Here is a 26,825-nt window from a genome sequence, read left to right as displayed (position 1 = left end):
AGTGTAGCCTATTTCAATTTTGGTGTTGTGTTATTTTGTAACAAAGCAAATAAAATTTAATAGATTTGATTAATATTGTCAAAAGTATACTTGCAACTATAGAACTCATACCGTCCCGTCAAAATCACAATAACCCCTTGAGGCGCTGATATCAAGGTTAAGAACCTTTATTTATGATTATATGGTTTCAACTTTGCCACCTCAAGACAAGATTTTGGACAATACGGAAAAGATTATGTAACCACATTAGACTTCTTTAGTATATACATTATACATCATCGATTCTTACAATCCGAAACCACCTACGTTTCCTACAACAGCCCACAAATACCGATAATATCCGCTCGTTATCTTTTTTTTTAATAAGATCTTACAATCAACACTCAGGTATCATCTGGGGATAGGAAGCATAGCAACGTAGGGATGAGAAACGAAGGCCGTATTAATAGAGGTTGATTACGATGGCGTTCAGAAAAATATATGAAAAACATTAAGCGTTGGCATGACGAGTTTGTTTGTTAAGAAATTAACCGTAGCTGTTTTTATAAGTTATTGACATAGATAGGATTAATAAGGGAATCAATTGCTTTATCCTATTAGATTAAATGTCTGTCTGAGATCGCGATCAAATTTGAATGGAGAACTATTGACTTGCAATGGCATTATGAAAAACAGAAGGAATGCAAAACTAGATCTTACAAGGTGCAATTCACCTTAGATTACAAAAATGTCGACATCGTAATCGCATACTGAACATGGCGCGAGAATGGGCAATTTAATTACGAGGTGTGCAAATTGAAATATCAATGCGTACGCTTGTCGCCAGATCAGATATGTGAAGTTTGTTAGGTACTATCGTGATGGTAGCCTACTGTTATTTCTAGGGCGGCCAAGTGTCTGGCACCGACTACCGTATATGAAAGGGACACTTGGTGGATCCAAGACAATGCATGCCCCTTCTTGTCTGAACTGGCTGCCGTGAGGACGCACAAATAAAGCTGTCTATAAACTATTGTAAAACTCTTTACATCGACTATATTAGGAGCTGGTCTTCCACATATGTTACACAATACATGCTTGGCTTGAGCAGTCGTCTTTTCGCTCACCTATTCCCCATCCATGCGTTATCCTGGCCTTCGATAACAGAACAAGCGTGGTTCCTTACTTTTTGTTTATTTTTATAACTTCTACAACGACGCCGATATAGATGAGAGCCGTGAAGTACAACGTGTATGATGAAGTGGAAGATCGTCCGAGTAATCAAGATGGTGTCGTCTCTGTAACTGGTAAAATGTTTGAGATAATGTTTATACACTACCGCAGCGGTTCCCAACCGCGGAGTCATACCCCTGATGAATTTCGGGACTTTAGGGGGATTGGGGGATTTTACGGAAAATGAATCTTAAAATTTTCTCTACATGGACTTTGTCAATTAACATTGACATTTAGTGGGTCTGGGTATGGATGGATTTTTATTTTTTTTACACTGCGGGCCGGGTTTGTGCCGCGGGGCTCAGAGTAAAAGGACAGGGTTATTGGGGGTCGTCATTTTCAAGCTCGGAATATCAATAGCGTAAGTTTCGGTCATTTGGGGCTATAAGATTTTATCGCTGTCAATTTTTCATGTTGACCGAAAATGTATATGTCTTCGGTTCCCTGACGCTGAGATGGCTGCTACAGGAATACCAATAGATAATAGTGCCTCACCCGTAGACATCACACTTCTATATTGCAGTGTTGGGATGACTCGAGTCATGACTTGACTCGAGTCAGACTCGAGTCACCTTTTTCGTATGACTTGACTTGACTCGAGTCACTTTGCTAAAATGACTTGACTTGACTTGACTCGGCGCATCAGAAATGTGGATTGACTCGTGACTCGGAGCAAAATTCACGAGTCAATTTCAAGTCATCAAGTAATCGATGACGATAAAAATCACCTTATCTTCCATATGTTCGGATTGTTCGCGAAACGCTGGTGTAACCCGTGAGAGCGACCAATCATTTAATGATCGTTTGTTTCACTGGGCCTCCATGTTCTCACATAAATAAAATGACCACAAACGTAGTGATTAAAGCGTAGCCTACAGCTTACGTTGTCGTAAACTAGTATAGCATGATATTCGTTTCTGTTTTCTTTCTTATACCTTAACCAAACCTCTTGTTTTATTGAAATTGAATTCGAATTGTATCATATCAATCTGTAAATGAGTATATGTAAATGAGTATTGTATTGCATCTTATCAATTCGTTTCTCGATTTTGGTTGGTAACTATAGACTGAGGCTATGCAATTACTCGCGTAGTTGAACAGTTCTACGTATATGTGAGCGATACACCGCCTTGTTGCGTGTATATTTAACTCTATATTCGTTCATCGGTCCAGAATCAATCACCACATCAATCTGTATTTCAGGCAGCTAGCAAAATGCAATGAAGTAATCATGCCTCATACTTCGAAAAAGCAATTTGACTTGAATTGTGACTTGACTCGTGACTTGACTTGACTCGACTTGACTCGAGTCACCTCCAAAAAATCGAGTGACTTGACTTGACTCGAGTCACCTTCGAAAATCGATTGACTTGACTTGACTCGAGTCAAAATGTGCAATGACTCGAAATGACTCGTGACTCGAAGGTAGTGACTTGATCCCAACACTGCTATATTGAAGCAATGTCCCATCTAATTTTTCACGAGTCTGGGCGCACTCGCCAACTTACTGCGCGGTCCCTTAGACAACAGTGCGTAACGACTAAAGAAAAAAGGTCATCACTTCGTATTTTTTGTGCGCAGCATGGATTTTCTGTGCGCAGAGCACGTGCGCATCTTAGAGGGAACATTGCCCAACAGCCTCATGCGATACTGGCAATACTCCATTCTCTCACAATTCCGAATACGGTTGTATTTCTTCATTTTTCGCGGGTGTAGAGCAAGAAACCTAACGCCAAGAAACCTAAAAGCAAGAAACCTAACGAAACCAAATCACTGAAGTTGAAATAATCTGCTCACAATCTTCTAGTTCATGGCAATTTACGGAAGTATAAGTATAGTGTTTTGGTTGCCATATTGACCATTGAAAGTATTTTCGGAAATGACCGCACGGGTCAATCGGAACCTTATCGTGGGCCACTCCTGCTTTATATATTTTAACGTTCACTCGATATAGTTTATTATTAGAACGTGGTTGTTACCGATGCTCGCTTTCATGAAGTAGGCCTACAAACCATAACATATCTGCACGATAATTCTTGCCTCACCCAAACTCCAGACTTTATCGGTCGTAATCCTGGGAATTAAAAAAAAAGTTATTTCTCTAGGAGTGTATCAATTTATTCTGCTCATCGTGACTATGATCACCTTTTTGTTTCGGCACCGAGGTCTATTTAGTAAATTCCATGCTTTCATATCGTGCGAAACCAGGGCAAATTTCATACGGAGCGTCTATAACTATACGAGGAATGAGAGACAGTTAGTCAAAGTAATATATATATGTTTACAAATATGTCATGAGACCCATGCGCGGAGAAAACAAGGTTATAAGTCACATGCTTTATCGCGATCTTCAAAATAGCACTATGTTACAAAGGTCGTTACATTTAGGTGGCTATCAGCCTTCGGGTGAGGCGGAGAGGCGATTAAGTGAAAAGTGTGTGAAGGGAGTGGTTGCGGTCTTACTACTTGCTGCAGCAGTCGCTGTAGTAGCAGCAATCTTCACGCTCCATTTTCAATTCAAAGGCACTTGGTATCAAGGTAAGGAGAACAGCGCATTGGTACATTATTAATCATTAATTATGGATTTTTTCGAGCATACTTGAAGTTTTATGTTCCTCACTACAGTTGCACATTTCCATATTCCATACCAAAATTTGTTCCTTAACATACTTCGATGCCAACAATACAATAAATATTCTAAAGTATGCCGTTCTTGTAAGTTTTCTCTATATTTTAGATTCTGCTGAAGTTGATATTGCAGTACGGAAATTGAATGATACTTTAATGCAGTTCAAAGATGCAAACGACGAAAGTGCGTAAAGTCTTTAATACAGTAAATGTTTTAGAAAAATTTATATTCCAGCAATGATGATATAATAGAACTTATTCGCAAATATCTCAGTTCACAGAATATCTGATCATGACGAAAGTGAAATATATTCACAGTTACACACTTTGTCAATAACGTAGGCCTATCTTCGGCCAGAAAGACACTGCTTTTGCCAAATGATATTTCTGATATCAAAATGAATACTCGCATTAGAGACAATTGATTTTATTTAATTATAATTAGGGTTGTATTTAATACAGGAGGTGTTTTAAAACACTTTGTTCAAAACATGTTATTGTTGAATATGATTTGATTAGCGATTTTAACTCAATGGTTTTGTTCGCATTTTCACTTCAATCATTCAACAATATTCATGCGTTAGATGACAGCATTCCCTCCAGTTTCATTGGTACTTCGAGCGAACATTCGTCAATCAGCGCTTTCCTTTGGCGAGTGTACTTTTGACAATCCATGTCCAAAACTGATCTTAAACATTGATGTCAAACAAATAACAGTTCATTAAAAAAATCATTTTTGTAAAAGTATACTATGAAGTTAAATCCTCGTGGTGAAAGAACATAATTTTACTGCAAAGATCGCACTCTGATTAGCCTACATAGAAAAAACTTCATATGAGGTTTGAGTCAGCTCTGAATTGAGTTTATTGAGACCTTGAATGACTATTGTCGTTCATATTCTCTAAATTTCTCTATTACAGATTCTGCAAAAATTGATATTGTATTGCGGGAGCTGAAGGATTCAATACGGCAACTCAACGATGTGAACTATGGAAGTGCGTAGAAGTCTTTGATAGCAAAATTTGAATTTGATATCAACTTATTGTGGACTTGTTCGCTTGTCACAATGAAGCATTCAGCAAATTGTTTCCACGATCATGTTTTTAGTCCAGTTCTTTCTTTTTATATGAGGCAAGGTATTAAGGTACTATTGGTAGAAAGATTCCTTTACTCAAATCTTCCACACAAATGGTCGACAAAACTATTAATGTTTATACGTTCCCACCCTCCGCTTCCAGAATTTCAGGATATTGAAGAGAACCTTCGGCACCTAAAAGAAAGCAAATCAAAAGGTGAGTCCACATTCAATTCGCATAAGCATTGTGAAAGAAATTGTCTAATGTCTTAAATGTGCTTACAGTTACACCTCTTTTTTTGCGTGATCATAAAGGACTTTGACAACACTTACAAGTGAATTCACCTGATAAGTGCCAAACATAACCGGCTGATTTAGCCGTTCCTTAGAGCATTCAAAACGTCACCTATATATACTTCATAACTACAGCTTCAGCCGAATAAGATCACACAAATAATAGGGTCATTGTTAAGCTTGATATTTGTATTCAATGATGACGGATCCCTTTTGAAACAATTTAAGGTCTTCGGTCGCCAATTGTATAAGCGCCTTTGCTTTCCCTCGATGAAAACAAGGCATGTAAGCAGAGGGGGTCAAAGTAGTCAAGAAAACTACTCAAGTAGAAGAAGAAGTAGCGGCGAAAAAATCTACTCAAGTACGAGTAGAAGTACTTCTTCCATGAGCAACCTAAAACTACTTGAAGTAGTAGTAGAATTGACTGACTTTAAATCTACTCAAGCCAGTAAGTAGTTGTGAAAACGATCGTAATTCGTTCGTATGGATTGTCAAAAGCTGCAAATTTAGCGGGGTTGTAATGACTCGAGTCAGACTCGAGTCACGATTTTCTGATGACTCGACTTGACTCGAGTCAATTTCTCAAAATACAGAAATGACTCGACTTGACTCGAGTCAATCTGTGTATTGACTCGACTTGGACTCGAGTCATTACGCATGACTCGAACCAAGTCATATGACTCGACACACAGACGGCCAAGACCGATATTTCATCGTAATGTCGAAGAATATTGAAGTAACCTCCCTATTGTGATTGCGTCTACTGGTACTAGTACTTGAAAATGCGATCAGAAACTGCTAAAAGTGAGGAAAACTACTATATTACAAATGCGAACCATTCAATATCACAAGACAGAGTTATAAAAGTGAGTTTAGCAAGATTTTAGCTGGAAACTGAGCAGTCAACACATTGACTTGGACTCGGACTCGAGTCATAATACCATGACTCGGACTCGACCCTCTGATCGATGACTTGGACTCGGACTTGACTCGGTGATGTGTTGAAAATGACTCGACTTGACTCGAGTCAAATCTATGAAAGTGAAATTGACTTGTGACTCGGAGCCTAGTGACTTGGTTACAACCCTGAAATTTAGCTATGCGAAAGGTGCAGAGCTTGATTCATTTTGATGCATACCAGCCAATTTTCGACAGCACAAGCTTTCGTACGCATCATGGGATGAAAATGACAGTATTGATATGGAAATGCGATACTAATCCTCCGTTTACTCGAACAGCCCGTTTTAGAAAATATCATGGTGTGGTGCCCTCCCCCATATTATAAAGCCCGTAGTTTAGTCGAAGAGCAATACGGAGAAGTTGTATAGGATACGGCGATTAGTAAACGTTAATAAAAAAAAATATGTTGGATCGTAAAAATGTGTGTGGCTTTATTTACGGAAATTAATGGCATTTCTACACTTGCTTTCATACTGCAACATGTATATTCCAAAGACAAGAGAACTGAAAATATTTATAACTCAAAGTATGATACTGGGAATTGAAAGAGAAATATAAATATGCTACTTTTAAAAGCGGAAAATGGTTTTCATGTCTTTAGTCCAGTAAGTTTCAAAGGTGGTATGCTAAAACAGGTCTAAAGCTTAAAAAAAGTCAGAGTCCACTTTTTCAAATTAGGACACGCCATGGACTGCTAGATTACCATATTATAAATAAATACTAGATTACGAAACATCAGTTTCAAACGTTATGATGGGCTGTGATGAAACAGTTCATATGGCCGACAATGCGGTGTGAACGAAGCCACGCAACCCGCTACTCAAATTATATTCACCAATACTTTCGTGAAATCATATTGATCCCTCCATATCCACTGTGCGCGACGACAATTTTGGGCTGTACTCAAATTACATTCAGTGATGCTTTCGTTAAAACATATTTGTCACTCCATAACTACTGTGCGCAAAGCGCGACGAAAATTTTGGGTATTTCATGACTTTTATGCAAATTAAATGTTGATACTTCGTGAAAACAGCCCCGAAATTGCTCAGGCTATCTTCCTGATTGGAGGATTAAACTACTTCTACTTGACAAACTGTAAATAGCGAAAAGTAAGCAAGTAGATCACAAAATATTACGAAGTAGACGTAGAAGTAACGAAGATCAGATCTACCTGAGTAAGTACCAGAAGTAGCGGAAAACTACTTGAGTACTTCAAAAAAGTAGAAGTACTTCGTTACCGACCACCTCTGCATGTAAGCTACGGTCGTTTTCTTCACAATAAAGCGGTACTGCTGTAAAAGTTTTTGTGAAGCAGCTGTTGTTTGTTCATCATGTATTTGTACCTTAACATGTCTTGAATTAATCTTAAATCCTTATCTGCCAACCTACCGACAATGCGCTTTCAGAATCCCCGCCGGTAGCAGACTCCTTGACCGCTAATCACCTGGCTGTTGCTGTCGTAGTCATTAAAGCATAGCCGATTCGCCAATCGAGAGCCGTGTGTTTGTGATTACTAGTCTTCTCGCAGTTCTATGGTCGTTGGAAGGCCCATTCTTCGGTAGCTACTTTCAAACGCTTTAATCGAAGCCTTGACGGCTTTCCTGTGAGCTTCCATCAGACAGTTGTGTTTTTTTAAATCAATAATGTATAGAATGAAACACTATCAAGGAGCATTTTAAAGATTTTTTCAAATTTTGGACAGCCCTAATGTATATACTCCGAACCAATGATATATATACAATGATTAGAAACCGCCACGCCCCTTAACGTTATAAGATATAGGTTCGCGGCGAAATCAGTCCGTCGCGGGATATGCTTGAATTGGAACTGCGTTATGTCGACTTTGGTGGAGTGCTGCAATCGACCTTCCTGGCGTAATATTCCTCGGATTTGCCCTAATTGGTTTAGTTTTAGTTGGTTTCGTGAGCATAGTGAGGCAGTACTCATGCATACTAAGATGTAACATAACTTTTAACGATGCAGATTTATTAAAGTAGTGACTAGCTGCTAGGCATTTAGGCATCGATAGAATAAATGTACGGCACACCCTAAAAAATTAATAGATAGAGTGTGGTTGAGCGTCAACTTAGATGTGCAGAACCTGGAAGGATTGTTAAAAGAGTATTTGAAAATTTCTGGCATCATTTACGTCACCTGATTTATTAAAAGAGAAGGGTTTGTAATCAACCCAAGTACTTTTATATAGTATACTATGGGCATATAGCGATAGAACCCGCATAATATAAAATCAGAACTCACCGAGAACTATCACTGTAGCTTAGTGGTTGCTGAAATGCTAATATATATAACTTTTCCCGGCTAAGAACGTTGAATTCACATCAGCGATGAGAATCGGCATTGTTCCGAACTATATTGCATCGGCAAAACCAAGCACTAGAATTACATTTAGGATATTCACTCTGATTGGTATCGTTCACATCGACCTGGCGCGATATGTCGTGCTCCTCTCAATAGTTGGTTGCGTCAGTATGTCGATGTATATGTTTAACACCGGGGTGGGCTAAACCCTCTACCGATGCCCACTTTGCCCATTCGTGCCGAATTGAATTGATACTCGTTGGATCGATTGATGAAAGACTATGCATATTATCCGAGTGCAAGAGGCGAGGAGATGGAAGCTTCAATGCGACATGTGGATTAGTTTGTTTGCCTTGTGAATACGACAACCAAATCCAGCTACAACTTCCATTTTAAGCCATATTGCGTTACAAATGATTATTGCTTCACCTGTACACTAGATGGAAAAGGATTTCTGGACGCCACTGCAAAACTGGAGATATTTTTATGCCGCAGAAACGGCAACGCCCAAAGCAAAGAAACTTTTGAACATGGAAACTTATCAAGGCGATAAGAAAACAACAGCAATAATAAATTTGATACGGACATTTTTGCCAATCCATCGAACAGACCTCATTATCACCAAGAGATTGAGTCTGGATCCGTCATTGGAATCATTTTTGCCTGATCAGGAAATCTGGCCGTACCTGCGATATAGTAGTTTTTGAAGAGTATTTCAGTTCTAAAGAGGCGTGAAACATATACTACGGGCCACTCACAATTATTATCAGCGCATTTAAGAGTCCATGAAGTGATGAGGTATTTAAGCTGTTCAAAATTCTGTAATACCCATACTATTAGACATTGTTATGACGCTCGAATTTGATCAACTTCTTCCATGATCACATTGACTGTTGGAGGAATAGATGGTGATCTGGAAATCTGGAAATTTATTGAGTGAATGGGAATGTTGGACTGTTTCTATTCCGTCCACTTCTTCGAAGTCACCATCTTACAAGTCAACTATGACTGTAAGAGTTGACAAAGTGGAGGACATAATAAACGACTATGCAAAGTATACGCTGTGAACAATCATTTATATATCATTGACTGTGCGCAAGTCTATCAAACATGAAATGGACAGTGGCAGGAACTATCTACCAATTGTGGGTCGCTCCTGCGCAGTAATGGCCCAAACCAGCATGGTACGCACACATTTCACCTTCAACAGAGGTCATGAGAGTAACTTCCCACTACGGTGACGCTGATTCCCAAAGAAAGATTGCCGACGAACCTTTTGTTTACATCGTGACCATACCTCCAATGAAGCATGACTCGCGACGCGCTCAAACGCAGAGCTCACTGGAGTTTCCAATCATTGTATATATATCATTGCTCCAAGCAAAACAACTTAATTGACGATCAACTTTCCATTCCTCAACCTATCTCTTCATTGTTATGTCATATACCTCTTTGGCGATGTGCAGTTGTGAATACAAATCTTGTGAAGTCGCTGTAAGCGAAAATCAGGATATAACAACCGCAAATGTCAAAAACTTATGACTTATCGAGGTGATAATCAGATTTTTTTATCTATTCTATGAATAACAGAGCTTCGATAATATTTTATGCCTAACTCGCACACTGTCGAAGTATGACTCCGCTGGACTAGTACAGTGCATAAACTAGCTCATTCATTACCGATTAAGTAAGCATATTGGTTAGTAGCCCACACGTTACCAAACAGGATGTGGCAACAGAGGCCACTGTTAAGAAATATTAGGACTTTATAAAGCGCGGTCGTGGTTTCGAATTCAAACTCCAAAGTTTGTCAATATAATTCGAATTATATTTGACTATTGTTTTACCCGCAGAAAGCATGATTCTCGAGTCGATCACCAACCCTCCTTCCAGCTGCAATGAAATTAATCGTCGCAACGGCACAGATAAGAACGGAATTTACAAATTGCAAGATGCCGAGGTAGCAAAAATATATTTACAGTTATCGATCTAGATTCTAGTTTGATGATGGTGTGTGGGTGAAGTCTGTTTTGTTTTTAAATAATGGACGAAGTCAACATTCGATATAATAAATTCAGCCAGCCTACAGTTTTATCGCTCCTGTAATGAAATTTTTGCCTATTCACCTGTCTCATGTACAAGTAATTTGGAATATTACGTATATATTGTCCTTGATGTTTTTGCGGCATACACACCGACTCATGATATAGGCTACTTACACACGATCTATGCATTGCATATGCATACCAACGAGTGCCTGATGTGCATATGCCGCTGTATAAGGGAGGTGTTGATATAGCCTTATAATAATTTCTAAGTCTTTCCAAGTCTTCGTGCTATCCCGATAATGCTGAACGCCAAGCAGGGAAACCACGACTCACCGATCAAGAAGCCGGACGCTCCACCATTTCGCTATCTTGTCGGCATTAGTGCAATTGATGTTACTAAAGCATAGAGATCTGACGAAGAATTGTAAAGTGATTTCGGTGTTGGCAGAACGCAACTAATATCATTGATTATCGTACAAATTCGAAATTATAACCATAAGTTTGATTCCGTATAGTCAACGCAATTTGGGTGGAAAGATTGTTTCAACTGAATTGCTGTATATTGAGGCAGATGAACCCGAATGGAACTTTTCTGCGAATTCGTTAGAATGTCTGACACATTCAACAATTTTGCTGGGGCGCCACAGCCTGCTTTGCCCAAATAGCCACATCTGGTTTGTAATGATGTCCAATCAGCACTGTGCATACAGAAAGCTTCGTCAAGAACGTTTATGAACTGAACAATAGATGGAATAGCAAAATATAAATGCCTCTAGTTTCAATCTGACTTCATTATGGCCGTAATGAAATGACATTAAGCCCATTTACATGGTCAAGTCGTCTTGAAGCCAAGTAGTCTTGGAGCGACGTCGTGAGACGGTTTGCCGAAGTGATGTTTATCGCAGCTCGAGTGATGCACAGCACTGTGGGATTCAGCTCGGGAATATGCTACGGCAGTTGAGATATCCAGAAATATTTCAACACAATTATAGAATGAACAAATACACCGTGTGTATATTCTTTCTGATTGTGAGTTGTGCAAGTTATATTGTTGGCTGCACTCGCTTCATAAGTTGTGACGCTGAACAAATAAGACCACGTGCATATTATAAAAGCAGTATCATGCACTGATAGGGATTTCATATACACCCATTTGAAATACGTGCCGGTTTTGTGAAATATGAGCATGAAATGTTGGTATGTTGCTGTAGTCTGGGTTCGTTTTCAAGTACCGGTACTGTTCAAATCGTCTCCAAGCGACTCTGCGGAAAGGATTGAGCTCAAGACGGATTGAAGCCGTCTGCCTTTTTCTCTTTTTCAAAAACGAGAGAGTCGGATTGACGAGTCAGCTTCGAAGCTGACCCAACGGCCATGTAAATGGGCTTATTGACTAATATAAGCTATATCTGGTGATACTAATGCTAGCCGCTAAATTGCTGTCTTTCACGGAGTTCAAAAACATGCAACATGAGGGCGTTGAATACGGGATATTCGCTAGCGCTAGCGTAATGTCAAAACAATGACACAATCGCAGCATAGGATTGCCGATAGGGTAGATTTACCATATTTGGTGATCCGGAAAGGAGGACACTTTTCACAGGCGGCAAAAGATACTATAGCGGAAGAGAAGGGTGATTTTTATACTCATACAACTAATTTCATTGGGTTGACGTACGGTAGCCCAGTGATTGGGTGTCCGATGTTCAATGCCCCCATGTTGTTACATGTTCTCGAACTCTGTGAAACATATACTGAACACTGACGCAGGCGGTGATCGGATGGTTTCGAATCTATGCATTGTAAAATTCATTCTTCATTTTAAATAGAGTTACCACGCTGTAGAGTATTTCCTTGTCGTTGTTTCGAAATTGCAAGAAGAACTGCGCTTCAGTTGTTGTGCTATTCATCACGTCAAGCTACCCATATGGTATCACGTTCACAGGGCACGTTTGGATGTGTGTGTATTCTCACACCATGTACGGTAGTGGCTCATCATAATAGCTGACCTGGCACGAAAATGGTACGATATTTCCGGTTTAGGGAAACGTATTCCATACCTATTGCGACATGAGCACAGCCGGCGGAGGTTGGACTCTTGTTGCTTCGGTTCATGAAAATAACATGAAAGGAAGATGTACTGACGGCGACAGATGGTCGAGTGAACAGGGAAATAACGTGAATCTCAACGGAGACGGGTTCTGGGAGAACAGGGCCATCCACGGTTCACCTGCTTCGGCGACCAGTGACGATTACAAAAACTATGCTTACTTCACTATGAACGCTAGTGACGTCATGATCTGGCAAGTACCGAATGACACCCCGATGCCAAGATTCGAAAGCAGGTGCGTTGTACCTTTACAAGACGAAGTTTTGTTTCTCATCCTCACGTCATTCTTGTTGAAATCATATCAAACGCAATTTCGTTTTTAAATGTCCCACGCTGTTCCGAGAACACGACGCGTATCTCCAGAGAATTAAATTAAAAGCTTTTGACAATTTGACGTGTCCGGTTCCAAGACGGGGCAACATACGTTCATTACATATACATTCGAGATCACAAATGGCGGATGCACGGCGTTCATGGTTGATGGCATATCAATTAATGGATGTTCTCACTCTTCCTTGGAGATGTGAAATCGTGACTTTATTCTCGGTCAATGCACGGTGTGCTGTAGGTTCGATTTCCAGCTAATAGGTAAAATGCACGTTCTGGGTCGCTGGTTTTTACATTTACCGTCGGATAAAATGCGAACTGAAGAAACCATCGGTTAGCTTACTTCGCACTGTGATTGCAATAATCACAGCTTTCGGTGTAGACTGTAGAGTAGGGGTGGGCAAACTACGGCCCGCAGGCCACATGCGGCCCGCGACAACATTTTGTGCGGGCCGCGAAGGCATCGAGATGCATAATGAAAATATTAATAAAAGTGCGCGGTAAAATTTTATTTACTAGGCAGGGGTCACCAACCTTTTTGCAACCGAGGGCTACTTTTGCGTGATGATTGAAGCGGCGGGCTTCTATTTACACCCACCGTTTACCCGTACCACACTGAATTTCCGCTTTGATATTCATAGCACTGGGCAGGACTGGACATCATGTTATCTGTTTCTATAGCAGTCAGTGGACAGACTGACATTGTATGATATCAACTACTGCGACAAGATAGCGTAATGGTTAAGCGCCCGGCTTCTCGATCGGTAGGTCGTGGGTTCGATTCCCGACCGGGTCAGACCAAAGACCTGATTAGTAACACTGGTATCCATGGCTTCCCGGCTTGGCGCTCATGCATTACTGGGCTAGCATGGAGGGGTGGTGCATGACTTAGAAAGCCGTAAAGGCTATATCTGCACTTCCTTGTCCAGCGGCATATGCACATCATGCACTCATGGTATGCATATGCGCAGATCGTGTGTATGTATCATGAGTCGGTGTATATGCCGTAAAAACATCAATGACAAAAATAAACTACGTCCTTTCCTTTCCTTACTCTGGTATTTAACTTGACACTGCAATTATGAGTGATTGTTCCAGATGTGCATTAATTAAGCGTGTTTTGTGTTTGTTTTTGATGAAGTTCATGTCCGAAAAGGCTGATTTACAACGATAAGTTGAACCATAGACGCTTGCAACCTTCATAGCTGCTGCGCAATGCGCATACACCACTTTAGTTTTCCGCATCAACAATGCACCAAACGTTTGCTGCAGACTGAGGTGGGGGTCATTTTGCAGTGTTACAATTTCAATCTCCAACTGTTCAGCATCCAGAAATGACAAGATTTCATTATACTGGACAGCAGCAACGATTACAGAAAGTTAGAAACATGGTATATTAAAACTGCGCTGAGTGTAACAGAAACAAGCTGTGCCAAAAGATGCAATATGTAATAGGTATACAGATATTGAAAATCTGCTAGTGCTTCACGGCTATCTGACTCCGAATAGTATTGTTGTTTACTAGTTTGGCATTGTCTTGGTCGTCGAGCTATCATAACAGAGCCCCCACCATTTCAAGAAGACCGTGGACGGCATTCCGTCATGTCGCCTGTATCGGCAATGCGCCGTATCTTGAATTTTTGGTGATTCTATCACCTACATCTATATATTACTAATTGTAATTGAAGATATTTTCAAGTGTTTATATATTTAAGTTACACGTTAGTGTGTTTTTAACAAGAATAGCTGAATCAATCAATCTATATATTTAAAAGCTCACTGGTAATAATCTGACGAATATTGGTAAATGCTGCTATTCCACCTATTTTTAGAATGGGCTCGCGGGCTACTCATCTAGTCCTCGCGGGCTACCTGGTGCCCGCGGGCACCGGGTTGGTGACCCCTGTACTAGAGCGACTTGATCAACCATTTTCTTAATATATTTTATCATGATCTTGAGTCATGGTATTAAGTTATAATCATAATAGCGTTTTCTGATTTTATTGTTTGCACAATATACCGACCTTGTGGCCTACGCATTTTGAAACGCTTCGGTTGTTAAATACAAAAAGAATAGCTAAACGGAATTGGCTTGGTTTGGATCGAAATTGTGATTTTAGATTAGAAATTTCAGTGTAAAATGTTTGACACAACAATAAATTATGTTGATTTCGTCTATGCTGGTTCTTCAGCTGTCAACATTGTGTGATGTGAAGCTTGACCAAAAGCAGAATCAACATATCTACAAGTCGATCGTTGCACACATATTTCCATCCTATCCTGAGAATCGGCACAACCTACTTCCATCCCTAATTTTGAACAATTGATTGAGAACGGCCAGCTAATAAAATCTTGATTATGTTTCTTACACATTTGCGTTATCATCAAATTAACAATATATATATATCTATTTATAGGCGTAGTCAGGGAGGCAAAAGGGCCATACCCACAAAAAAGTGTTAGAAAATTTCGTAAATTGACATAAAGTAGTGTAATTTAGACTGTCAATAGGTTCATTATTGTAATACTGGTTACCCTTCCCGAGAAATGAAAAAAAATCGGCTTAAATTACAATAGGCATAATGTGGCGGATTGAATATAACTATATTCATGAGTGCGGCCTGCATTTGTGACCATTAGACACCAGCATTTCGGCGCCAATTAGCCAACCGAAGTACGATACCAGGAAGATTGAAGGCCATAGAACCTTGGCCGAAGATCACATTGGCATGTTTGGCAAAACCTACCATAAATATGTCCATTGTCCAGTCGCCTAAATAACTCGCGACGCGGTACAAATGCGACCAGCAGAGGAAAATATTGCGCCCCGTGAAGAATTACTAATTGGAAATCGCACGTGTCTCATCAATGATTTTTTTAGTTTGTTGTGGTCAGGGCTTCGGAGCAGCCGTAAATTTGCATTGCTCCAGCTCCGGCTCCGGAGCTTTCTTCTATCATACATCAGCTCCGGCTCCGGCTCCGGAGCAGCAATATTACCACTGCTCCGGTTCCAGCTCCGGCTCCGACTCTGAAAACTATCGAAGGTGTCTGTCTATATCAGGGGTGAGCAACACGCGACCTGCGGGCCATATGTGGCCCGCGAGAAGGCTTTGAGTAGCCGGCGAGCTAATTTCACATTATATTATCGAAAATCTGTTATATTATCGAAATTGAATTGCTCAGATTGTGAACTCGCTAGGCCAACCAAAAATACGATTAGTCTGGCCGCGGCCCTTGGGATGTTGATGACTGGACTAAAATATCAGTTTCGACGCATTGGCAGATCCAGGGTCCAGTCACATTTTTAGTAAATCGTCGTATATTACAATAAGCTAAAAAAGCACTTTACTCCGTGCCACAGCCTTAAAATTCTGATGCGGCGTTTCAACACTGGCACTGTACTCATTACCATTAGGCCATACAGCTCAATTCAATCATTAAATGTGCGATTATTATTCAACTGTAACTGTGGTAAGGGCAAAATGGCCGGATATAACGACGTGATCAATAGAAATTCGATTTGTACCAAATGGCCTATGGTTTGACGTTCGATATTGGTGCACTCGTTACCAGTCCATCTGTTGTCGATCAAGTTTATCAGAATAATATTTTCCCGTTGAAATGAATCGAATAATCGAAATAAACACTGTGCCATGCAGGATGCACATTGCGCCATGCCCATAACAAATTAAACTATGCAAATTGCACATTTACAAGTTTACGAAACAGATGATTACAAATTGGAAATCGCGTATCAAATCAGTAGTTTGTCTCCAACATAGAATACTATGGGGTTTTGGCCTACTCTTCTGCCATCCCCTATTCAAGCTCGAAAATCCTTACTGGAGTGAATGACAATGATGCGCAGTAATGAATTGCAATTAGCATGCATAATTGCATACTCGCAATAACACTGTCCACTTTCGTGGCCCGACTAAAGAACTATCACGAAAAAACGAGTATTTGCTTATCCGATTCATAGCAATGATGAGACGGAATTTCTCGGCTCGTGCTCGTCATATCGACATGTGCAACGAAATCACGTTTTTATCATCTTTCCCATTTCGCGTAATACATATAGTGATCATTATTTTCGAACCGTATACAATTGGCCAACAAGGTTGTGCTGATGATGAAATTGCGGATATGCCGTATACCCACAATATTCACAGGCATATGTCGCATACCCAGGTTCGGCACTAATGTATGAAAATTGAACATTGAACATACGACTGCTCTGCTGTTAAACCCCCAGGAACATGGTTAGTCGGAAAACGTAGCGCCAAAGAGGAAAAGATTCTTAATTTCGCGAAGGCCTGCTGTTGAATTATGTGAACTCAGCAGATGCTGGTTGTTGTATATATAATAGCATCTTATGAAATACGTCGGAGCCGGAGCTACCCCTCAAATAACTGGCTCCAGCTCCGGCTGAATTTCATATAGAGCTCCGGCTCCGGCTCCAGCTCCGGTAAAAATGCACGGCTCCGGGGCTCCGGCTCCGGGCTCCGGCTCCAAAGCCCTGGTTGTGGTACATATGAGCGATAACAATAAATTTTGAGTGACAACAATTTATTACAGAGGTCATAAAATAACACTTTTATTCAACAAAATCATCAATAACAATTGGCTCAATATGGCTCAAAAAGAATTAATACGTGTCCTAAATATTTGAATACACCGGATCATCAGCTCTATACCGGTAACTGTGACAATGATAACGTAAATCATATATGCAATATGCAGGTAACACTATTATTACCGAAATAGTAATTACCTACTGGATTTTTACGCCATCAATATCATAGCATAGCATTATTTCTGTGGGTGAAATTCATGCACAATGGCACATAAGTTTTGATAATCTCCCAATAGGTGCCATACCGTTGCTTTTACCATGTATTACTGTATCTTGTAGGGGAGTGTTCTGCTAACTCATAAAAATTTTACCTCTCCCAATTTTTTCGGGCTACGCAACTGTAGGTAGCCTAATAGCTCCATATCTTCGGCCACTTGATGTAATCGAATAAAAGCTTGCGTTTCGGCTTATCATCACGATTTTACTATAATGCGGCCCGTGACTGGATTCAGATGTTGAATACGGCCCGCGAGCTGAAAAGTTTGCCCAGTTAGGCCTACCTATTTGTAATATTTTATGTAAGACATAGTGTGTTAAGGCGGGCCGTGCAATAGAGCACTTTGTCACCTGCAAAGATGTTTCCATTCTCGATGGTTTGCATATGATTAAAAATGCTCTAAATTCAATACATGTTGGAACTTGTGAGAAATTCGACAAGTCAATTAATAACAGAGCGCATTGAACGAAATATAATTTTCAAAACCACGGTACTCCCTGAGAATCCCGTGATTAGACTCAACCGTGCGGTATTAGCTGGGAATAACGTGGCAAAACACAGAACTGTGAACTGAACCCAATCGCGAGTGCCGTAACATTGTGAGATACCTCAGTTTATGACAATATTTATGACCCGCATATCAGTGCATTGCACCGCAGAACATTGCAATTGTCATTCACAAGATCTTACCGTTACATGAGATCAGCTGGACTGAGGGGAATAAAACAAATTTAATACTGCAATTTGAAGATATGAAATGGTCGCAAGGCGGGGTTAAAAAATAGGCGGGATCGCAATATCTATAATCATTCGTAGGCTATATCTGATATGATAATCTGATCATGTTATAAAATCACATTTATCACAGTTCGTTTCTGAAATATCACACGACCAGTGGATTCCTAAAACAATACGGCGGAAATTTCGCGTCTCTGTTCACAAACCATTACAGCATGAAAGCGAAACAATATAAACCCAACGCAGACAACGGACCAGCCATCCCGATTTCCTGGGACCGAGGGAATAATGAAGAATTATTGACGATGTATCCTGGGTCAAGGGTATTGGAGGAGGTGGACGCGGGCTACATTCAGGTACGCCGTCACGACACGTGCGTGGCATTTGACGCGATAATAATAATTTTGTATGGCATCCGTCATACAATTCTGTCTTGAAGTTATCGGTTCTATTATGTTTACATCCAAGACTTATCGCAAGACTCACTATGTTCAATACGAATCGCAAGCAGAAGTGGCAACAGTTTTAGCAGATATGAGTAGCAGTAAGTCGGTATATCTCAACTAGTAGAATTAGAAATTTCAGATACATGTAACAACTACGGTCGGTATGGAATGCATTGAAGATCTGAAAAGTACTCAAGTAAATGCGAAAAGTAGATTTAGTCGTTAGTCGCATACGTTTAGCACAGCGGTTTTCGCTAGGGGTCGGCGAAGCATTTTCAGGGGGTCCGCGAAGCCTTTAAAAATGATTGATAACCATATTTTTATTTTATTTTCAAAATAGAGAAATTACGATGTAGTTTCGCTTCATTACTGCTACAACTTCATGACTCACATCAACAAAATGGCCGTATGAGATGAAATATCCTACTGTGCAAAGTCATTTTAATTGTCAAATTGCCAATAGCCTTCTGATACAAACATATTGCTGTTTAGAGATGTTTTGTTTCGGTTTGTAAAAAAAAAAGTATGAATGGTAAGTTCAATCAAGCAGGGTGACTTCAAATGTTTCCAAAAATCCATTTTACCTGTGATTTACATAACCACCATTCCAGAACAACTCCAGGAAGAGCTGCTAAATGTTCAATAAAAAACCGATGTCTCAATTTTCGCGGCATCGCATGTAGCGATCATACCCAAAGGGGTCGTTGGAAGCGTTGCCCGTTATTATAGGTCTACCATTCACCACCACCAATATTTGTGGAAATAAATTTTCGGCACTCGTTCATATCAAATCGAAGGCGCGGATTTTTAAGACACGGCGACGTATTTTATTCAAAGGTGGTCACTAACGAAGTACTTATACTTTTTCGAAGTACTCAAGTAGTTTTCCACTACTTCTGATACGTACTCAAGTAGATCTGATTTTCTCTACTTCTACTTCTACTTCGTAATATTTTGTAATCTACTTACCTAATTTTCGCTATTTTCAGTTTGTCAAGTAGATGTAGTTTAATACTCCAATCAGGAAGATAGCCTGAGGAATTTCGGGGCTGTTTTCACGGAGTATCAACATCAACATTTAATTTTCATAAAAGTGGAGTATAGCCCAGACTTTTCGTCACTCTTCGCGCTCAGTGGATACGGAGTAACCAGTATGATTTCATGAAAGTATCGCTGAATATAATTTAGGTAGCTGGTTGGCCTGGTTCCGTTCACACCGCATTTTCGCCCTTCGCCCATACGATATATTTCATCACAGTATATATGACTCATCATAACGTTGGAAACTGATGTTTCGCAATCTAGCATTTACTTATCATATAGTAATCTAGTAGTTCATGTCGTGTCCTAATCTGGAAAAGTGGTGTCTGACTTTCGTTTAGTTTTAGAGCTGTTTTAGCATACCACCTTTGAAACTTTCTGGACTAAACACATGAAATACATTTTCCGCTTTTAGAAGTAGTATTTATATTTCACTTGCAATTCCCAGTATCATATACTCTGAGTTCTAATTAATATCAGTTCTTTTGTCTGCATACCAGACATGTTGAAGTATAAAAGTAAGTGTAGTATTGCCTTTAATTTCCGGAAATAAAGCTACAGGCGTATTTACGATCCACCATATTTTTTATTCACGTTTACTAATCGTACAACGGGCCTTATGAGGGAGTGCGCCAAACCATGATATATTCTAAAACGTGCTGTTCGATTAAACAGAGGATTAGTATCGCATTTCCATATCAACACTATCGTTTTCATCCCATGATGCGGACGAATGCTTATGCTGTCGAAAATTGAATACCTCCTGGTTTGCATCAATATGAATCAAGCTCGGCACCTTTCCCATATAGCTCAATTTGCAACTTTTGACAATCCATGCGAACGAATTACGATCGTTTTCATAACTACATACTTACTTCAGTAGATTTAAAGTCAGTCAATTCTACTTCTACTTCAAGTAGTTTTGGGCTGCTTATGGAAGAAGTAATTCTACTCGTACGTGAGCAGATTTTTTTCGTCGCTTCTTCTACTTCTACTTGAGTAGCTTTCTTGACTACTCTGACCACCTGTGATTTGAAGAAATGCAGCTGCAGAATTTATTACCGTCTACCGATTTCCATATAAATAGTGTGATGTTATTTTCAAGAATAGTCATTTTGTTGCTGTTTTTCATTAGTCTACAATTAATGTTCGCAAATCACAGATGACGGTTGCACGATAATTTAGCTAAATTTGAACTAAAACTTAGGGGTTCCGCGGGGGTCCATGATGGTCCGAAGGAGGTCCGTAAAGACGAAAAGGTTGAGAACCACTGCTTTAGCTGTTAATCGGAGGTGGCCACTTTCGAAAACGCATGGTGCAGCGAAATCTTCTTTTGAAAAGCCGAATGATGAGATGTAACTAGTTACTAGTTTCACCTATTGTCAACTAGAAGTGGGGTTACGATTAGGCAACCTATTTTAGTACTACGAAAGTACTTTGTGTCCGACCACGTACCTCTGTATAGATAGACGAGACAATATGAGTCAATGAGCAGACTGGATAATGTTGGCACGACCAAGTACGATCTATCAATCTAATTCATACACCTCGGTCTACTTTTTTTACAAGTATTAATACCCGATGTATCAGTGTTCGGTCTTTATCGCTCCGGCTGTCTTTATTTTGAGGCTTCCCCGCTCTTTAGCATTATGTTCCTTACATTCGTCATTCGTCGGAACTTTCGATGGAATTTATTGTAATGATGCCGTTAGAACAGAAACGCAAGGAAGGGGGGTTCCAAATAAAACAATTGGAAATGTGTTACATTCGAGACTCTAGCCACACTATATCTTCATCATAATTTTAATAAAATCATTATCAGCTCAATACACCACAAGATATAATGAAAAGATAGGAGGGTGCCGAAACGACTTGAAGTTGTGTTTTAATCAGACACCCCCCTCGGCCTATAGCTTGCTTTGCACTTTTGATTGCGAGGTAAAGTAGTCGTTAAAATTTGTGGTAATGTGACCACAATGGAACTGAAACGCTATTTTTAAATATCGTGTCTTATATCCAATACGTACGCCATCATTGACTACTTTTCATTTCTTACGCATCTATTGACTGTCGTGCATAAGACCAACAGGTGATAAGCGCCAAATTATTCTTTTAACAAACAACAACAACAACAACAATGGAATTGATACATAAACTTGCAAATTTCTAGCTTCCTCATGTATTTAATGTTTAGAACACCAAATCTTTTGAGTAGCGATTGATCAGTTGCACATTCAAGCCCACTTGGAGCCTTGACAATGATATGGAGAATCCGATGTTGCAGTTTTTGCAGTATGGGTCAGTCGTATTCTATGCGGCAGGCAGCATCCCAGAAAATAAGTCCGTATTGTACCTTATTGTACCTTTGATTTAAATTAAGAGTATCAACAGATCCCGAATCGGCAGGGAGTGACTAAGACGGCGGAACAGGCCACATACTTTCGACAACTGAAGTTTTAGCGATTGCACGTGACTCTTCCGAGACATGTCCGAATCCAGTAAAACACCAAATTATTTGGCGTTTACAGCGTTGGAAATTGGCTAGCCAGCGATGTCAACGGTTAGGTTGTCACGGTAGTTCTCGACCAATAAGTGATATTTCGCGGTGCTAACAAGGAGGCTATTATAGGACGTCCACTCATGCACTATGGGCATTTCGTCACGGGTAATAGAATTCAAGTTTGATTTCGTCAACTGATTTTGACTAATATTGGGTCCCTGAAACCGAATATGAACTTAGATTTGCTCACGTCATGTTTTTAGTAATGAAAATTTATATATTTCAGGCTTTTTCGCATTTATTGAAAAGTAATTTAGAAAACTTAGTCACATTACAACAGGGGCGGACGACTTCTCCAGTAGGTGGGCCGAATATGGGAAAAAGAAGTACCTGTCACATGATACCTGTCCCTGTGAATGTCACAGGATATAAACGTTACACTAAAAATCTTATTCAATACCCGATCTTGGATTCAGCATTGCGACTAAGTTCCTGTTTCGTTTGTTATTCATCTTCCTCAAATTGATGGAGGAAATTTTACGACATACCCATCAGATTTATCACATTACGAGCATAAATATCTAGACCAGTGGTTCCCAACCTTTTTTAGACACGCCCCCCTTTATGATTGTGAAAAAGTTTGCGCCCCCCTTATCGTCATATCACAAAATCTAACCGGGATGCTAGCAGCCTCAACAGATTTTTTGATGGCATGGAAGGTTATTACTGTTGATGAGAAAATTAAAAAATATGAAATTCGGTCTATATATAGAGAAACACGCGTGAATTGGAGGTAAATCGCGCAGGGCGCGAACATTTATTTCAGTTGACCGCTTCTTCGCGCCCCCTCAAATGCTTTAACGCCCGCCCAAGGTGGGCGCGCCCCCCAGGTGGGAAACCACTGATCTAGACCATTGGTTTCCAACGTTTTTTGACTAATCGCACCCTTATCAACCTCGAGACAAATTTTCGTCCCCCAATATTTACGGATCCGAAAAAGACGACATATAATCGGGAAAATTATTCACTCCAAGTCTGATCGCTGGTGAATTTACTGACAAAATGGCCATTTTCCGAGGTGGTAGGTGCAGGACCGTAGCAGCACTTCGTCAGCCCCCCCAAAACACGTGGTCTGTGGCCTTCCATAGCGTGTTAAACCGAACTTCTGGGGGGCTTAGCCCCCCAGACCTCCATCAGGCTACACGCTTTTTGCCACTACTTATCGTCTACATTGAGGGTCGGTTTAGTACATGAGAGAGTTGTATCGCCTAAACGCGCTAAGCTAATTCATGATTAAATTGTTAATATGATCGGGAATTGAAGATATATTGCTATCAATTTTTATCCTCTCTCTGCTCTTGTAATCACTTTTACCGATAAAGCTGAGTGAGATCTGTTAGAAAAGGTAGAACCCCTAAATAATATTTAAACATCCGTTGGCATAATGACTTCGTTAAATGATGCTATTTCGGTCAGCACAAGGGCAGTCCTTTTCGGCCAAGGTCTTCTCGCTGCTGACCGTTTTGGCACACTTCTCGGAGTCGCATGTTACATGCTCTATAACTTCTCATGTCTTGGTGCGTCGTGGCGCGGTAATGGTCGACGCCGAAGTGCCCAGCATTTCTATAAATCTTGCGTATTTTTTTTGGGGGGGGGAGGGTACACATTAATCAATATATTGGGGAACATTATAACGCGCGCCACGCCCTGGGTAGGTGCTAGCAAAACAAGTTTCCACGTCTACTTTCCTTTGAGTTGACCTCATTTTCGCGTCATATGCAGAACAAGCTGTCTTCATGTGCCTTTTTTTACCGTGTTAATTAAATATATCACTGGACCTTCTAACGTTTTCGCCCCCATCGTTCACCAGTCACCCTCCTTGGGGTTTTCTCCCCTTGTTTCTCAAAATCGCCCACGTTGGGAATCACTGATCTAGACTTTAAAGTCTGAGCCATTAATTCGGATCATTTGTTTCTTAGTCAGCTCGAGGTAAACACATGGATTTGCCTAATCACTCTGCGGAATTGCTGGCTTCGAGATTCCAAGAAAAACAGCGTAGCATATATATATATATCATAACAAATATTTTATTTTAGATGACATTTTGACATATTGCAATGATATAACAATTCCGTATTTAGGAGTAGGGTTGCCTGAATACCATTCTGAGGAATAGAGACTATTTACAGATAGCTCAAAACGCATAGAAAAGTGCGGGTAATACGCCGTAATGGCAATCAACCTGGCCCGTTTCCATGGAACACTCAGTTACTCAAGGAGATAATTATAAAAACACCAAGCTTGCTCGGAACAAATAAAAATATGATCAATATGATGGTCGGCCAATCTGTATCGACATGAATATGGTTGACTTTGTCTACAATCTAGAATCTAGATCAGTGCTCTTCAACCGGGGTTGTCGTACACCCTAGGGTGTACCAGAATTTGCAAAGGGTGTACCACTCGGATGGGGTGTACAGGGGTGTACCAGATCCGAATTACAATGAGCCGATGGCTAGCTGTCACAAAGACAGGTTTATGGGTCAGTACAGGTTGACGCACAGGTCAATGAGCAATATGGTACGGTGTTATCTCAAGTGCAATACTGTACACCGCTTGATTGTGATGTCATAAGCAAATATTTCTATTCATTTAGCCGTCGGCAATAGACCAATGGTTCCGTTTGGTGTTGGAAAGTATGCAGTGTTCAGCTAGTCATTTGTCTTTTAGTGATTTTTGAGGAAACCGCCACGATAGCTCAGACTTCATGAATCGGTACTTCCTACCCGACGTTAATAAATACCGCAATGCACATAAATGAAGTGACGTAGCCAGCCAGGGTCGAAACAGCTTCCATGTTGAAATCGAAACCCTTTTGTTTTAAAATGCCGATTTTATGTCCAATATTTCGCCATACATTTGCAATTTAGTATTTTGTTATTAGTGATGCAAATTAGCGACAATAGACTGTGTATAGCGGCATACGATCTGAGGTTACTGACATCTCTTGCAGCCCATGTGCTACCATCGACTTTGTGTGGTGTGGGGCAGGCCTGATACGCAGTAGGCTGGTGCGCCTGCTATCATCGCTGATCTGAATTACCGCTTCTGCAGCAGTAGCTTTACCTACTCTCTCCCCAATACTGTTACATTTAGGTTGATCATCGTTTGTAATGTCATGCTGTTTTGGGGCTGACACGAAATAAATTCCAATTTGCGTGGCGGGCGCCCTAACTGGCTGTGAATAGACTCTGTGACCAAATACTATTTTATTCAAATCCAAATTTTTTGACGGCAATAACTCCGCTTCTACTTACTGGTTGGAATTGAACCAAATTTGAAGAGCATCATTTTCATAGACAACCTAATACTTTCATGGGGTGAACAGAAAAATTTCACATTTTTCGGTATTTATTTTTATGTTATAAGTAGAAACTTTCTTCTTCCGTAGCCATGCGGCTACTGGTTGGAATTGAACGAAATCTGGTGTGTAGGCTTAAGTTAGGTAACCTAACAATTTTATCAAGTAGCCAGTACGATTTGAGGAAAAAAGTCATTTTTGAAGACCCCTAATGAACAGGGGTGTACGAGTTTTGAGCAAACGTTAAAAGGGTGTACCACGTCGAAAAAGGTTGAAGATCACTGATCTAGATACACATAGTATTCCTATGGGTTCACTTCATTATTCACGACTGGGATCGCTGACCAACCAATTTCCAACGCTGAAATGCCAAATACCTTTGTGTTTTACTGGAGTCGGACATGTCTTAGAAGAGTCACATACAATCAATCAAACCACAACAAAGTTGACTCGAGTCGCAACGCTTCCAAAATTTGGTATCAAATGCCATATATAATATTTTATTCTCTCATGTTCAATCATCGACATATTTTTATAGTTTCGTACCATCAACTGGGAGCAATCAGCATATGCTTTGTGTCCGGGAGTAAAAATGAAATCCGGAAAGAAGAATCCGGAGCACCCTTGCGTTGGAAGCACCGGATATAACCCGGACGGTAATTACTGCGGAGACTTTGCTGCGAGAGATTTCGAAACGGCCGCGGCAGAATGGCAACTGGACGAACGGTTAATCAGTTCTGTGGTCATGATATTTTACAGATAAGAGGGATAGTGAAACTCGTGGTTCCTCTGACTTTGCACACTCTTGGATCGTGTCGAAATGTATTAGAATATCAAGTTACATATCACAACAAATGTTATTTGATTAGGACTTAATTTGCTTTTCCGCGTAATAAATATCGGTATTTCTGCA

The 26,825-nt window shown here is 40.2% G+C and overlaps 1 protein-coding gene across 2 annotated transcripts; it reads left to right on the top strand.

The window, feature by feature from the left end:
- Positions 1 to 335: 335 nt before the first annotated feature.
- LOC145457011 (intelectin-1-like) lies at positions 336 to 26,825 on the top strand. 2 transcript variants are annotated; one of them, XM_080335168.1, is made up of 9 exons: positions 348 to 1,286; positions 3,601 to 3,750; positions 3,950 to 4,024; positions 4,761 to 4,835; positions 5,079 to 5,132; positions 10,345 to 10,451; positions 12,580 to 12,881; positions 18,695 to 18,920; positions 26,451 to 26,825. In XM_080335168.1, the coding sequence occupies exons 1-9, from the start codon at positions 1,208 to 1,210 to the stop codon at positions 26,673 to 26,675; spliced, it is 1,293 nt and encodes a 430-aa protein (XP_080191294.1). In that variant the 5' UTR covers positions 348 to 1,207; the 3' UTR covers positions 26,676 to 26,825. The 2 variants fall into 2 exon arrangements, with proteins under 2 accessions (XP_080191295.1, XP_080191294.1); XM_080335169.1 differs by lacking the exon at positions 3,950 to 4,024 and having other exon boundaries at positions 336 to 1,286.

Source organism: Botryllus schlosseri, chromosome 15, assembly GCF_051294905.1.
Source record: "Botryllus schlosseri isolate E-star chromosome 15, Bs_hap1, whole genome shotgun sequence".
Classification (NCBI taxonomy): domain Eukaryota; kingdom Metazoa; phylum Chordata; class Ascidiacea; order Stolidobranchia; family Styelidae; genus Botryllus; species Botryllus schlosseri.
The sequence above is the reverse complement of the archived record's forward strand: the minus strand, read 5'-3'. Positions and strand labels throughout refer to the sequence as shown.

Bases quoted from the DNA above. Each gene is read 5' to 3' on its own strand.
- LOC145457011 (XM_080335168.1), top strand. From the start codon at position 1,208: ATGAGAGCCGTGAAGTACAACGTGTATGATGAAGTGGAAGATCGTCCG. The intron at 3,751-3,949 runs GTAAGGAGAACA...TCTATATTTTAG, and splicing joins CAAAGGCACTTGGTATCAAG to ATTCTGCTGAAGTTGATATT. The intron at 4,836-5,078 runs GTGCGTAGAAGT...CTCCGCTTCCAG, and splicing joins CAACGATGTGAACTATGGAA to AATTTCAGGATATTGAAGAG.